Here is a 14,690-nt window from a genome sequence, read left to right as displayed (position 1 = left end):
ATTTGTCATATTTTTGTTATATATATATATACTCACTAGCCTGGCATATTATAATTATCTCGGAGTCACGACTGCTCACAGGTTGTATTAAGGCATTAACACTAAACCCACTTATATGTTTATAAGATTAACACTAGACCCGTATATGCGTCAGCAATATTGACACTAGACCCTGTGTTCTTACACTCCCACCTTGTTGACTTAGTGAAAGTTCGTATACTTATTTTCATCTCATTCACCAATTCTCACCTATTTTATTCTCACGTATTTCTTGTGAGCTTTTTATGACTACTAAATACAATAATTAATTTATAGATAAAATAGTACGTCTTTTTTTTATTTTTAATTTAATTCAAATCACTAACGTTCATCACTAAAAGTCCTGATCATTCTAATTTGATCAGCTCTCCTTCAAGTGAAAAAAAAAATGTCATCAAAAGGTCTACTTGACATTCTTCAAGGCAAACCAGTTCCATTTCAAGACCCTGCAATTGCAAGCGCCACAGTCGCAAAACCTGCTGCTGCTGCTCCAGCTGCAAACGCGGTCAATGTGAATCTACTGCTCAGAAATGGAACCACAAGCAAGACGCCGGCTGATAAACAGACGCCGCCAGAAAAAGCGAAGCCGCGGTTTACTTACGTCAATCCTTTTTTTGAACTCGAAGCAGCATCACCACTGAACAAGACGAATACGATCGCGCCGGCAAGGCCTGCGACACCGAGATCGGCAACCGTTGTAAAGACACCGCTTGATCCTGCGATTGCGAGTGTTGGACAAGCAACGCCGAAACAAAGTCCAACGCCAGAACCTGTTCAGATCACGCCGGAAGTGACGTCTGTGGTTGAACCGCTGGAAGTCACAGAGGCAGAAACAACTGTAAAGGCAGTAGCAACGCCGGAAGCAAAACCGACGCCAGATGCAACTATTGACAATTCCGTGGCAGGATACAGACTGCCGTCATCAGACCGCTCACTGCTGACAATCAGCACTCTGCCAGTGACCAAATCAATGTCTCCAGATGCTTGCGACAAGATTGCAAATTTCAAACGTGACTTTAACAACTTTGACCGCAACGTCATTGCAGTCAACGACGACTACATTGCGTACCCCGTTGGTAACGGTGTTCGTATTTTGAGCCAGGAAGATGGCTCGTTCACGGTCCTGGTAGGCCATGAAGAAAACAGAATTGTCAGTATCCTCTTTGGCTCGCAAAAGTCGTCAACCAATACGTCGCTTCTTGCGTCCGTCACTGCCAGCAACGAAGTCATTGTCTGGGAAATTTTAACAAAAACATTCAGCCCGCAGTTTCGCAACCAGTACCGCAAACTGCTCCGGATCGAGAAGTTACCGCCAAACTCGGAGCACGTGCCGAAGTCCCGTATCAGCTTCCCAGATATCCAGGACTGCGTCGCGGTCTCAATGTCCCGCAGTATCTACATGTTCCCGCTCAAGCTCGATAACTTCCTGGACATGCGTCGCGTGACTCTACCTGACAGGGTCGGTCAGAACGCAATCATGGTCGAGACAGAGACAGGGTCGAGAGACTTTGCGTTCTCACCCGACGGGACTCTACTGGCTACAGTCAACAAGGCCGGCTGCGTGACGCTGTACAACATTGCCAAACTGCCTAAACTCGGGCACGGAGCAGATGAAGCTACAATCAAACACTCATTGACGAGCTTCACACCCCGTGCCGGTCTACGCTATACAAGCATCCATTTTATTGATTCACCTGAGACCGTGAACGCGGGTAAGCCGCTACGGTATCTTTTACTTGGGTATGACCAGAACCACTCTTTTATACTCTGGGACTTGCTGAAGAACGACATTGCGCAAGAGTTGCGCTTCCCAGGCGAGCAGGACCGCGTGAACGGACTTCAAATCAGTTTAACGAGAGGACTCGTGGTTTTGTGCGTTCCATCTGCCAACCTGATTCTGTTCCTTCATCTCACGTTTCCACCCATCGATGATACCATGTCCACACAGGCCGAATTGGCCAAACAGATCGGGACCGTCGCAACCACCGACTCTGCCAGCGCAAAGTTTTCCGCGCTTGCAACAGAATCTTTTTTCCCAGACCGCGTGATTTTGGGATTTACATTACTGGAAATGACAGCGACCGAGGACGCGCTGGTCGACCTGTACATCTCTTTTGATCAAGGTGCTGTCATCTGTCCCATCTCTGCAGCTGAGATTGGGTACGGCGTGTCGGCAGACGCACGGCCAGTGCTCGAAGGTGTGTCTACGGGTCCGATTGAAACTGCCGCCACGGAGGCCGCGACGCCTGAACCCCAGGCTCGGTCAGTCAAGAAACACAGCATCGTGCCTTTCGGGGCCATGAAGGCTAAAATGGGACGCGTGCCGGTGAAGCGCAGTGTTACTGCGACGCCGACACAGGAGACCCCTGTCGCGTCGCCTGGTCCTACCTCGTCTACACCGGTGCCTGCTGTGTCTACACCGTCACCTGCTGGCACGCCGGCGCCGGCGCAAGTGGCCGAACCTGTTGTCGAGCCTGTGTCTGATGCGAAGCAGACGGAGGACGAGAGTAGCAAGAAGCGTGGGGCGGAAGACATTTCGTCAATGTCAGAGACAAATGACATGAAACCTTTTGAGAAGCGGCAGGAATTGGACGAGCTTTCCAAGGAGGTCAAACCCAAGGACAAGTCCAAGGATGTCAAGCCAAGAGAAATAAAGAAGAAGCAGCCTACTAAGATTGAAGCCAAGACTGAAGCCAAGACCGAGGTCAAGGAAGAAGAAAATGCGATTTCGGTGCCCACGTCGAACTTTATTTTTAGACCTGTCACTGCAGCCAAGCGAAAGGCAATTTTGACAAGGGAAAATGCCGATGCGTTGGGTATGTCGGCGACGTCGGCCTCGAACGGAGCTAGTGCGGTGGTCTCAATTCCGGCGTCTAAGCTAGGTGCGGCTGAGGAAGAGTCTAAGGCTATAAGTGGGTCAGAAATGGACACAAAACCCGAATCAATTATTGAAAAAAGGAAGAGTCGCAATGGCGTGGCAATGGTCAAGACTGGAAAAGTGAGCGAGCCTGTTGCGGAAATTTCCAAGATTACAGAGAACATGAGCAAGACAATTGAGACAAGCGTGAGCGCAGAATTAGGGAATGACAAAGACGTCGGAGAAATCGTACGCAAGGCAGTTAGTGAAGCAGTTGGACAAGCTACGAAGCAACTTCTAGTTGAGATGAAGTCTGCTATTGAAGAAGCTGTTGCAAATGCTACAGCGTCTCAAAATAAGAAACTTGATGAATTAGTTGATCTTGTGGAATTATTAAAGAAACGAGATCGTAAGATTGAAGTTCTTTCAGATGCGGTTAAGAGTTTACTATGAATATTTTAGCGTTGGTCACTGCTTTTATGACTTCATATGAAATAAGGGTATTGTAACATAGATATATGTATATATATATATTTATTTTATGTACGTAAAATTTAAGGTTTCGTGGCTGGTGCTGCAGCCTTCTTTACGCAGCGATTGCTTTTGTTAGATTAAACAGTTTGGGGGGGAAAAACAACAAAAAAAGGCCAAACCTTTACAGTTCTTTTTCTTAAGAAAGACGATACAGTTGCTGTTTGTTTGTTTATATTTGAGATTAAAGCCATTGTTTGTTTAGTTCTTGCCGCTCGTTCGAATCTAGTTTATAATGCGTTTACATTTGAGCTCTGCAATGCGTCGGGGGCTCTTACTTGTGGCCTTAATCCTTATAGTCTTTACATTCACAGTATCGAAGAAGGTGGGTCTTGAATTAATACTATAGGTTCTTTCTGTTGAAACGAATTCATTGAGTCGTGTTTATGTCATGCATTGTTTACATTAAGAAGGAATTGAGTCAGGAAATGCGTTGAAGATCGTGAAAATCGTGAAGATCGTGAAAATCGTGAAGATTATACCTTTAATTGACTTAAATTGGCGATCAGTCTTGTTCTGTTTGCTACTTGTCACGCTCAATTGATCTTCAACATATAGAACCACGTCTTGCTAGAATGAAATACTAACGTCTAACTAGACCCAACAAGGGACTTCCGCTGTCGTGATTACCACTCCGCCTTCTGCAGCCAACCTCGGATTCAACGGTCTTGGGGGCACGATTGCGAAATCCGACGGCAGTGCGATTCTGGCGTCGCATAACCCGCCAGGAAAACGCACAATACACTTCATCCTTCCGGCAACCACAATCAACAAGCTTGTATGCAAGACCTTGTTTTCGGCTGGGATCAACAATTATCCGCCACCGGTGCTGCTGAACTTTAATGCCGTGTTCAGATCGGCTGAAGAAGCGCGGTTTATGAAGATTGCGGCAATCCACAAGTACATGACCATGAAGGTGCACGACGATGATCTTGTGATTGTGATGGACTCGTATGATACCTGGTTCCAAATGCCGTTCGACACACTCATTGCACGGTACTATAAGATTCAAGAGGCAGACCGACAGGCGCATTACAGAAAATACTCAAAGAATCTGCGCGAAGGCAATTACAAAACGTATCATTCAGCTGGCATCATTGTGTCTTCGTCCGATGCGAACGGCGGCGACGCCATTGACCCGCTCGTAACTGCTACCGATGAAGCTCTGGCCAGCGGTGGACTGTCTTCCGTTACCGAAGACGACTTCCCTGAGGAGGAGGGTGTCGACATTCCGCCGTACGTCGAGCACGTCATTTTTGGCGCCGACAAAATTTGCTGGCCGAACCCGCGCAACTCGCCCGCGTGCAAGAACGTGCCGATGTCGTCGCTGCCGGAAAAGGTCTACGGCGACGGGACCGATAACGACGGGTACTCGTACAAGAACCGGCCGCGGTGGCTCAACTCGGGCAACATCATTGGGCCGGCGAAGGTGCTGAAGGAGATTTACATGCGCGCGTTTGACGTGCAGCAGCGGGCCAAGCAGCATTTCTCGGATCAGCTGATTCTGGCTGACATTTTTGGCAAGCAAGACTTGCCAATCAGAATCGATTACGAGTCGTACTTGTTTCAAACCATGACGCACTCTCACTCAGACATTTTGTATTTGTACGAAGACCAGATTGAGGACGGCGAGTATGCCGGGCCGGTAACTGATCCCATTACCGGGGTATCGTCCGACACTGGTGCTCGGGGAAACCATAACGCCAAAGAACGGATATCCGATTTCGAAAACACCAAGCTTATCGACGACGCGTTTTATGTGAATGTGTCCCGGCGCAAGTCGGACAAGTATCTGGCGTGGAATCGCGTGTCCGGGAACGTTCCAGTGGTGCTGCATTTCAACGGGCCCAAGCTGCCGCTTGAGACGTGGTGGAGCAAGATGTGGTGGGTACACGACCAGAGCCCGGTGCACCGTTTGCAGCGGCTCAAGTACGTGCGCAAGACCGGCGGCGCGTTCATTGACGACGACGGCAAGTCGTTCGCGCCGTATCAGCAGCTGTGCGGCAAGTTTGACATTTTTGAATACACGACCTCCCGGTTTGATAGACAGAGCATACATCCCGGCCAATCGCCGAGTCTAGACCCGGAACCGTTCAGACTGGGTATGAACCCGCGCCGGTCACCATCGGACGTGCTGCGTGCGTTGGCGAAAGCGAAAGCTGATGCGAAGGCCAAAGCGGACGCTAAAAAGGACGCGAAGGCGAAAGCGAAGGCGAAAGACAAAGGGAAGGACAAGGCGGCGGACAAGGACGTGAAGGACATCAAGGGCGAGAAAAAGGACTTAAAGAGCGCGGATGACACGAAAGCCAAGGACGGAAAAGGAAAGGAAAAGCCAAAGAACTGAAATGTCTGTGAAAGGTTTTAGTTTCCGAATGTCATGGCGAGGTCGTAAGTCGTGGCCAAGGGCGCATTGAGTTTCACATTTATTTAGGTGTTACTACACGATCGTTTGGGTGTTGCTGCTTTTAATGTATATTTTGTTTTCAAGTTCTACATTTTTTAGTCTTTGCGAATGTTAGGTGAGAATCACGTTTAGCATAATGTACAGTATATTATTTTAGATAAATGCAAAAAAACTTAATTCCACACATTTTGGAACATGTCGTCGTCTTTCTTCTTTGGTGCCGGGCGCGGTGCGGGCGTAGTGTCAAAGAGCGAGACCGGGTTCGAAAACGATGGGTTTGCGAACGAGTCTAGAGATGCGAACGAGTTTGTGGTCGTTGTCGTTGCAGTTGCCGGGGACGCAAACGAACCAAAGCTGTCGTCGTCCTCGTCGAGCAGGACAGCCGGTTTGATGATGTTTGCTGTCGGTGTTTGTTCCAACGACGGCAGCCCTGTGGAGGACGGAGCAGACCATGCATTTGACGAGACAAGGCCTGCGAACGGGTCTGCTGCTTTAGCGGGTGGAGGCGCCGATAAAGTGCTGAACGGAGACTGCGGTTGAGATGATGACGGCGTAGGAGCGAATGGGCTGAAGGTATCAAGAGGTTGTTGCATTGACAGGTCTTGGAACGAGTTGACGAGGTCAGATTGTGCGGGCTGTTGTGGCGGGACCGGGTCAGCGAACGACTGTGCCATTTGCGGTGACGGTTGAGGTTGTTTTCGCGGCTGCGCGTAGAGCGACAAGATCGACGATTTCAAGTCCGGACGCAAGCCAGCGGTTGAGACCGGGGGTGGGACTGGTGTTGTCGATGAGGAAGTGGAGGAGGTATCAAGTGAGAGCAAGTCGTCTGATGGTTTTGTCGCCGGTTGCGTGTGGTGATGCTCCGCTCTGATCCTGACGGTCGTGCTGCCGTTGACCGGTCCTGGCGGCGTGCGGGTCTGGAGAGATACGTCAGGAGAAGAAGTCGGTTTCGACGTGACGGAACCGATGAGTTCTGGTTTCTGGAGTTTGAATTGTTCAGACGAGATTGCGGACGGCGATGCGGCGTATTTCTTGTGGTGTTGGTGGTGGTGTGTTGCTGAGCCTGCCTGTTTCGGTGCTGGTTTTTCGGCCTCAGCTGGTTCGCGCTCTGTGTCTGATAAAGTGTCGGGGTCCGGACGCGGGCCGGGAGCGCACCATCGCTTTAGTTCGTATTTTGTGCGGATGAAGTTGTCCATTTTACTGGTCTGTTAGAAGGTGTAAATAGTGACGGAGAGAGAAGTTACCTGTCCACAGGTTCATGTCCTGATTCAAGGTTTGCTTCCCAGTATCTTCAACGGTGAGTATGATTCAATCTTCGTTCACGATAAACATACTTGTTTGCCTTGATGTTTCCCCAGCGAACCATGTTTTGTAGTTGTTCATCGGTCCAAGAATCCAAATCTACAGATTTAACTGTACAAATTAAAACAGAGCAATAAACAGCACACAATTAAGTCTGACCTCTACTGATATGAGTTCCCATACTTCTATGAATTCCTGAACATCTTTCCCAGTCAGTCAAGAGCAGTAGTAATATACAGAGTAAGAACAGACCTGATACAGATGAACACACCGAGATTCCAAGATGCCCAACGAGGATAGGCATTGCGTTTACAGTCTGAGCAGAATTTGTTACCTGGTTCTTTAAGTAATGCCTTCAGTATAGCCATATTACGGTCAAACTGAGCTTTTTCTTGTCTTTTACTCATTTTTGTTGTTGTTGATTGTGAATTGGAGAAGTGAAAGTAGGCGCGTTGAGTGTTTATCAGGAGGCTCGAGGCGGCTTAAGTTAGGGTTACCCAGTTCAGACTGTGCTGCCATAGTGACTATACTATAGTGAACATAGTGACTTTGACGGTACTACTGAGTATATAGTGAATAATCAATAGTCAGTAGTAAATAGTCAGTAGTAAATAGTGAGTTACGACAGTTAAGGACATGACCAGGCAATGAGCATGAAATGACTATGAGTATTATTATACATGACTATCGCCATAAATATCGCTATAAATATCGTTAAGGATCGCTAAGTATAGCTAAGTATCTCTAAGTATTGCTAAGTATCGTATGAATGACCATCATAAGAGAACAGCAGTGAGCTGTTCACTAATATATTACATAACCAAATATCTATCATACATCAAACATAGACTCCAACTGAACATAACAAATAAACAAATCCAAATCTAATTAATCAGTTCTCATTCACTAATTCTCTCTCTCTCTCTCTCTTTAATACATACCCAATCGACACCGACGCTGGAATCGCAAACAAAGTCTGTTTGAACAGTCCACTCAGACCCTTCTTATCTGATGCTTTATCAGTCATGATTCCTTTGACTATATATATAGATGTATCAAGATGTACCTGTCATACTGAACATTCCTGCAAATAAAATTCCTATTCATTATTACTCAATCTTCATCATATATCAAAAGGTTATCATTACCTGTAACCAACAAGATCCCTGCTAATAATGGCTGATTCTCAAGAGATACAGTCGGCACAAACGCAGGTGCCTGTGACCACGTTTTCTATTTTATTTAGCGCTTGACTAGCATTAATTCACTCATCACTCACTGCAATTGCCAATGACATTGTATTTTAAAGTATGAGAAAGAGCTCAGCGTTGACACGTAATTTTTAAACATCGTGAGGCGCACTTTACATTATCACGACTACACACAATGGACGACCAAAGAGAGAGTTCAGGTACGACTGTGCTGATTTTTAATGAACTATTAACAACAGTAAGAAGACGAAGCAAAACGGAAATCAATTTCAGACCTTGAAGACGAGCCACTGGCAAAACGTGTCAGGCTTGGTCATGACGAAAGTGAGAGCGAAGCTCTGAGCGACGGCCCGGAACCGGTTATTAAGTCCGAGAACGATGACGATGAAGACGAGGACGATGATGAGGAAGACGACGAAGACGATGAAGATGATGAAGACCCACAAGATCAGTCGTATCACGAATCACAAGACGGGAACGAAGTTAAAGACGAATCTGTTGTCCGGGATGGCAACAAGAATGCCAAGAGGGATGACGAAGAGGACGGCGCTCCGGCACGGTACACTTCGTCTTCATTTATTTACGATGGTGTTCTTTATGAAGACAAAGTCCGGCCAGCAGTCATTGAAGAGCGGGACGGGGTGATTGAGTTTCGGGTCGTGAACAACGACAACAGCAGAGAGAACTTAATGATTCTGACAGGGTTGAAAAATATCTTTCAAAAACAATTACCAAAGATGCCGAGGGAGTACATCGCAAGACTGGTGTACGACCGAAGTCATCTGTCAATTGCAATTGTTAAGAAACCGCTGACCGTGGTCGGAGGCATAACGTACAGACCGTTCGCACCGCGCAAGTTTGCTGAGATTGTGTTTTGTGCTATCGCGTCGTCTGAGCAAGTCAGGGTGCGTAATATGTGAATTTGTGTGTATGCGATAAATTAATTGATAGGGATACGGTGCACATTTGATGAACCATTTAAAAGATTATGTCAAGCAGTCTTCGCCAATCATGTACTTTCTCACTTACGCTGATAACTATGCGATTGGATACTTTAAAAAGCAAGGCTTCACAAAAGAAATCACACTTGAGAAATCAATATGGATGGGCTACATCAAAGATTACGAAGGCGGCACTCTGATGCAATGCTCTATGATCCCTCGCATCCGATACCTTGACTCCAGTAACATTCTCCTGCGGCAAAAAGCAGCAATCCTGTCCAAGATCAAACAGATTTCCAAATCACACGTCATCAGACCCGGAATCGAAGCATTTAAGACTGAAGGCACCGTACTAGATCCAATGGCGATTCCGGGCTTGAAAGAGGCCGGATGGACGCCTGAGATGGACGAGCTTGCGCGCCGGCCGAAACGCGGACCCCATTTTGCAGTCATGCAGCATTTGTTGAATGAAATGATGAACCATCCGTCTGCGTGGCCGTTCGCGCAACCTGTTAATAAGGACGAAGTTAACGACTACTACACCATTATCAAAGAACCCATGGGTAAGTGTTTATTATGTACTTTGTGTTGATGCTAATATCAGACTTGTCAACAATGGAACAAAGACTTGAATCTGACGCGTATCAGACCATGGAAGACTTTTTATACGACGCCAGGTTGATTTACAATAATTGCAGGCAATATAATAACGAGACCACGACGTATTACAAAGTAAGTTTTTTTGCTCGTTTTTGTATCACTCTAACTAGCAGAACGCGACAAAATTGGAGAAGTTCATGGTTCAAAGATTGAGAGATATTCCCGAATACTCGCATTTAGTAGAGTAAAGTACATCTATTCATCATGTAAAAAAACGCGTTGTGAAAGCGGTGCGGCGGTAAATCAAGTAATGAGTAAACAAACGCGTTTGCTCGTGAACGTCCAAGTCAATGGCATCTTCACCACCGCCTGACTTTGTGTTCCCGTTCTCAAGCCAGGACTCGGCTGTTGATCGGACAGCTCACGGTAATGTTCGTGCGGACGTTGATTTCTACGCGGCCAGGTTGCAGGAGAGCATTTCACGTGAACGAACTGCGTTTGATGACCGTATGTTGACAGAATTAACTGAGCTTAGATTAACGAGGTGTAGTTGAAGGTATTTGGAAGCAGCAGAAGAAAGGACTACAGCAGGAGGTCAAGTACTGGCGACAACTTGCGCAGAAACCGGCAAAGAATGACGATGGCGAAATTGCAGCGCTGAAGACCGAACTGGCGAGTTGTAAAGCTACGATTGAACAGCTCTCACGCCCTGAAGTCAAGTCTGAATTAGACGAAGAGCTGTCGCGGCCAATTAAATCTGAGTTGGTGGAGGACATGTTACATGCTCAAGTCAGAGCGTTGCAGAATGAGATTGAAGCGTTACGGACTGAATCTGCCAACTCGGTGAAGACTTTAACACTCACAACTGACGACTTACGGGTACAATTGGAACAAGCACATTCAAAACACACAGAAGCAAGTCATAAATTACACGTGCTGTCCAAAAAACGCGTCGACGATAGGAAAACAGTCAAGACATGGGCCGAGCAGCTCAAGCTTAGAGACGACAAGATTGTGCAGTTGCAGGCCAGACTCGAGAGTGCCAAATCTACATCTAGTGTTACGCCTGCAAAGACAGATGTGAAGGCTGAGCAGGGCCTTGTACCGTCTGAAGCGTTGATGAACGATATCCAGCAAATGTCGAATCGCATTCAACTCGACATCCCCGTCACAATCAAAACTGAAGAAAAGGAAAACGGGTACATACAACCGAGAGTGACTGCATCTACAAATGTGCGAACGCCGTTACAAGACCAGTCGCAGACTTTAAACAAGCTTATGATGGAACCGCCTGATGCAAAACCAAGACTGAGTTTGACGAAACTGCAGCAGAAACGACCGCGGTCGACGTCGCCTCAGAAACAGAGTCCGTTGGTCGCGACACACACTACATCTCGAATCGCGTTGGATTCAGACGTGTCGACACCGGTACGAACGCCTTTGATTAGTGATGAAGTTGCACGTGAAAATAAGGGCAGAGATAGGTATAGCACGTCAATGCAGAAACCGTGAGTAGATTTACAATTCTAAATCAAGATACTGACGTCCCAGCCCTGGTGAGCGAGAATGGACAATTGAGGACTTTGTCGTCAATCCGAAGTACAATCACTCACTAGACTTTGCATTCGACCATGTTCTTCGGGGCAGCGAGCGTGAGTGCGTGCATGGGAGAGAATGCGACACTTGTAAACAATTCTACGAAACAGTTGGCCACGTCACGCCGCTGCCTACAGGGCCTATATGGAACGACGACTCGCCAACGCCGGTCAAGAGGTTAAACACTGCAGCGGCAGCACAGCAGACGCCGGAAGCAATGCGCAAATTGATTGCGCAGACGTCGCGGCATAAAAAGCTGTACACCAGACCTGCGTCTCCTGTCGGGTTTTGGCGGTCAGAGTTTCCAAGCACGCAAGAAGAACTACAGGACAGAGAACAAAACGAGAGGGTGTATCAGGACAAAGTACAGGAACGGTTAAACGAAGCATTAAAAGGCGGCAGGTACATTTTCAAGGACAAATCTATGCGAGAGCAATACAGCGATCTCGAGAAATAGTTGTTTGTTTATTGATGTAAATAAAATTCAATTAGACACAAATAATAATCAAATCTATTCCTCATCGTCATCGTCGCCAGAACCAGGCGGGCTCTGGACCAAACTCCAGTCACCTGAGAAAGGTTCGATGAAGCCATCCTTGTAAAGCTTGTCTGATGCTTCCTGCCATTCTTTTGTCATTGTCTTTGGTGGTGGAGCAGCAAATTCTCTGGCGATAGCAAATATCGCGACCGCAGCCGCGACACCAAGCACGACACCACCGAAAATTCTAAATCCATCGTATTTCTTGTGCATGGGCTTACGAGGTCCCCAAGGTCCGTATGAAACGTAGAATGCTAATTTGATTAGTCTATTAAACGACAGTACGAACACAACAACTTACAAGCCTTCTTTTCATTCAACGTGAGTTCTGTCCAAGGTTGTTTCTGTCGTTCCCAAATCAGAGTCGTCAACCGAACCTGTTCCTCAACAGGAAGTGATTCCCAACGAGCAGGTAAGTTGGCAATCAAAGGAGTAGGAATCGCACGACCAGCCTCGATTGTAGTCCCTGTCGGGATTGTAGTCGAGTTCAACCGGACCAACACATTTGCTGGACGGAAAATTGCGTGTGAACGAACAACTGAACGCAACATCTTTCTTTTTTTATTTTTCTTTGCTAAAACAAAAAAATTGTTTAATGAGTGGGGATTTTCTTGATGATGAAGTGACGAAGCTCAAGACCGGGAACGAGGCAGCGAATGACAAAGTAGCGTGAGCGCAGATTTTTGTGATGTGGTACAATACCCTTCAATGTTATTTATACTAGTGGTATTAGTCTAATCGTGATTGGCTGAACATTAATACTACGTTCATGAATTCCTTTGTTCTTATTTAAATAATTAAAAGCAAAGCAGATATTCAATTTCATCTTCGTCGCATTTGATGTCGCAGTTTGGTCCGGGGTCCAATATGTACGCTCCGTTGTTTATTCCGAGGTGTGAGCATCAGGTTAATGCGTCCATGTTTACTCTTCACCAAATGACCTTTCCGACGGTGTTCTTTCTTCTTCACTTTCAATGGACTGCCATCACTTTCAGACCCATTTGTAGACTTAGCCTCGTTGTGTTCAAACTCTTCTCGGGATACCGGTTCTCCAAAGTTATCATCGTCAAATAACTTCACCATCGGCCTCGCAGTAAGTTTCTTCACAAACTCGCCCGACACCTTGCGTTTCTTCAGCATCGGGGGTCTGCTTTCGTGCTCGTTCGGCGCAACATGTTTGACCCCGTTCGTTTGCGCTTTCGGCGACGCTTGCGACGGCACACCGGACGTGGTCCTCACGTAGAATAACATGTACGCTTCCTGCTTCAGCGCGGTCTTCTCACTGACACTGTCAACAACCTCGTCATTGTAGTTCGCCCAGGTGCCGTCCGACTGCTTGCAGAACGCATAGTAATGCCCGCTCGAGGTGCGTCTGCCTTGGTGCACAATCACTCCCATTAATTCATACACCAAGTTCTCGTTCCTGGTCGAGTACGGCGACAGGTCAAGCACACGCGGGTACTTTACAAAGTCGTGGATTTTTGACGTGCCTCGCATCGTAAAATCAAACCGTTTCAAATGCAGCGTGACGTACTCTGGCGCGTCATAAATCAGCGACCTTTTCTCTGCATCGACATGAGTCTTGCACCGCTCGCATTTGTACGCGTTTCCCTTTGATTTGGTCAACTGTTCGCCTGCGAAGAACTTCTTCAACGCGTCCTCAACCGTGCCCCCGCCACGCCCAATGTCGAGCTGCATGTCCAACGTCGGTTGGAACGTATTTGACGGATAGTCACACTTGCGGCATCGGATCTGCTGTCTAAACCGGCCGCCAAAGATTCTGTGGATCACGGACGTTTCTTTCAACGGTTCGGGTAAAGATTTGGGTGCGACCGAAAGTTGCAAAGCATCAATGAACTGCCGCAAAAACTCGTGCGCGTCTTCTTGTCTGTGGTCTGAGAATCTAGCACCGTTCTGTTTTAGTTTCTTGAGAATGAAGCGAGGATAGATTGGTTTCCGTCTGGGTGAGGACGGATAGCACTCATCAGCTAATTTGCAGAATGCACACATGATACATGATTCCCCGACAGTACAGTCCTTACGATGGACATGAAGTAAGTACTCGACCATTGCAGGAACATGCAGAAGTACTTGTAACACCGAGTTCATGTAGCACGTCACACCATTATTAATAAACCCTGGTGCATTCGAGTACTTTTGTGTCCAATGAACAGGCAGTCGATGCTTTGCGAACAGCTGTTCTTTTGGTTCTTCAAACTTGTCACCCTCGCTTTCGTCTTCTTTTTCTTCTTCGTCGTCATCGTCATCGTCTTCCTCACTTTTGTCGTCACTTTCACTCTCAGTCTCAGACATTCCAGGCTTCAAGACTACAAAACTAGGAGGCGGAACCGCCAACACGCTGTCTTCGGCATCACTCGCAAGCCTAAACTTAAGCGGTTGAGCAAGACAGTCCTTGACCGACGGACCTGCAATTCGGTTCGTCAAGGCCGTGATTGTCACCGGTGCCATTGTTTTTCTTTTCTGAGTGCAATTAAAACAAATTCGCGCTCTTTTGCATCTCTATTTTGAGTCGTAATAGTCTACTCGAAGACTTGCCTGACCCAAGTTGTCTCGATTTTGCGTTTCTCGTCGTAAACTGTGATTTTTTTTGTTTTTGGCGCCACGTTATAGTCCCAACCCCTGACTTACACGCGCATACTTTACGCCGCCT

At 47.0% G+C, this 14,690-nt stretch overlaps 8 protein-coding genes across 8 annotated transcripts; 4 read left to right on the top strand and 4 right to left on the bottom strand.

Moving 5' to 3' along the window:
• The first annotated feature begins 149 nt into the window (after positions 1-149).
• V1512DRAFT_225579 (uncharacterized protein) lies at positions 150-3,438 on the top strand. Its single transcript, XM_066913828.1, has 2 exons — positions 150-323; positions 381-3,438. Exon 2 carries the CDS (start codon positions 428-430, stop codon positions 3,347-3,349), a length of 2,922 nt encoding a protein of 973 aa, XP_066771377.1. The 5' UTR covers positions 150-323; positions 381-427; the 3' UTR covers positions 3,350-3,438.
• A 31-nt stretch (positions 3,439-3,469) lies between these two features.
• V1512DRAFT_263132 (uncharacterized protein) lies at positions 3,470-6,037 on the top strand. The gene is made up of 2 exons (XM_066916425.1): positions 3,470-3,752; positions 4,026-6,037. Exons 1-2 carry the CDS (start codon positions 3,663-3,665, stop codon positions 5,769-5,771), a joined length of 1,836 nt encoding a protein of 611 aa, XP_066771376.1. The 5' UTR covers positions 3,470-3,662; the 3' UTR covers positions 5,772-6,037.
• On the bottom strand, positions 5,943-7,618 carry V1512DRAFT_263129 (uncharacterized protein). The gene is made up of 5 exons (XM_066916424.1): positions 7,386-7,618; positions 7,293-7,336; positions 7,166-7,244; positions 7,076-7,120; positions 5,943-7,031 (listed from the first exon to the last, which is right to left on the bottom strand). Exons 1-5 carry the CDS (start codon positions 7,538-7,540, stop codon positions 6,005-6,007), a joined length of 1,350 nt encoding a protein of 449 aa, XP_066771375.1. The 5' UTR covers positions 7,541-7,618; the 3' UTR covers positions 5,943-6,004.
• Positions 7,619-7,784: 166 nt separating this feature from the next.
• Positions 7,785-8,504, bottom strand: V1512DRAFT_263126 (uncharacterized protein). Its single transcript, XM_066916423.1, has 5 exons — positions 8,413-8,504; positions 8,282-8,366; positions 8,200-8,232; positions 8,075-8,141; positions 7,785-8,017 (listed from the first exon to the last, which is right to left on the bottom strand). The coding sequence occupies exons 1-5, from the start codon at positions 8,428-8,430 to the stop codon at positions 7,972-7,974; spliced, it is 249 nt and encodes an 82-aa protein (XP_066771374.1). The 5' UTR covers positions 8,431-8,504; the 3' UTR covers positions 7,785-7,971.
• A 15-nt stretch (positions 8,505-8,519) lies between these two features.
• On the top strand, positions 8,520-10,133 carry V1512DRAFT_271251 (uncharacterized protein; the record flags this gene model as incomplete). The annotated part of the gene is made up of 5 exons (XM_066917632.1): positions 8,520-8,544; positions 8,588-9,249; positions 9,296-9,848; positions 9,890-10,017; positions 10,059-10,133. 5 exons carry the CDS (start codon positions 8,520-8,522, stop codon positions 10,131-10,133), a joined length of 1,443 nt encoding a protein of 480 aa, XP_066771373.1.
• Positions 10,134-11,022: 889 nt separating this feature from the next.
• V1512DRAFT_208227 (uncharacterized protein) lies at positions 11,023-11,938 on the top strand (the record flags this gene model as incomplete). Its single annotated transcript, XM_066913432.1, has 2 exons — positions 11,023-11,393; positions 11,437-11,938. 2 exons carry the CDS (start codon positions 11,023-11,025, stop codon positions 11,936-11,938), a joined length of 873 nt encoding a protein of 290 aa, XP_066771372.1.
• V1512DRAFT_163091 (cytochrome c oxidase polypeptide 5A mitochondrial) lies at positions 11,695-12,705 on the bottom strand. Its single transcript, XM_066913076.1, has 2 exons — positions 12,321-12,705; positions 11,695-12,273 (listed from the first exon to the last, which is right to left on the bottom strand). Exons 1-2 carry the CDS (start codon positions 12,568-12,570, stop codon positions 11,993-11,995), a joined length of 531 nt encoding a protein of 176 aa, XP_066771371.1. The 5' UTR covers positions 12,571-12,705; the 3' UTR covers positions 11,695-11,992.
• V1512DRAFT_163090 (uncharacterized protein) lies at positions 12,706-14,629 on the bottom strand. The gene has a single exon (XM_066913075.1). The coding sequence runs from the start codon at positions 14,486-14,488 to the stop codon at positions 12,842-12,844; it is 1,647 nt and encodes a 548-aa protein (XP_066771370.1). The 5' UTR covers positions 14,489-14,629; the 3' UTR covers positions 12,706-12,841.
• Positions 14,630-14,690: the final 61 nt, after the last annotated feature.

The sequence above is a fragment of the Lipomyces arxii genome (genome assembly GCF_038497795.1).
Source record: "Lipomyces arxii strain Phaff 12-163 unplaced genomic scaffold V1512scaffold_8, whole genome shotgun sequence".
NCBI classification, from domain to species: Eukaryota; Fungi; Ascomycota; class Lipomycetes; order Lipomycetales; family Lipomycetaceae; genus Lipomyces; species Lipomyces arxii.
The sequence above is the reverse complement of the archived record's forward strand: the minus strand, read 5'-3'. Positions and strand labels throughout refer to the sequence as shown.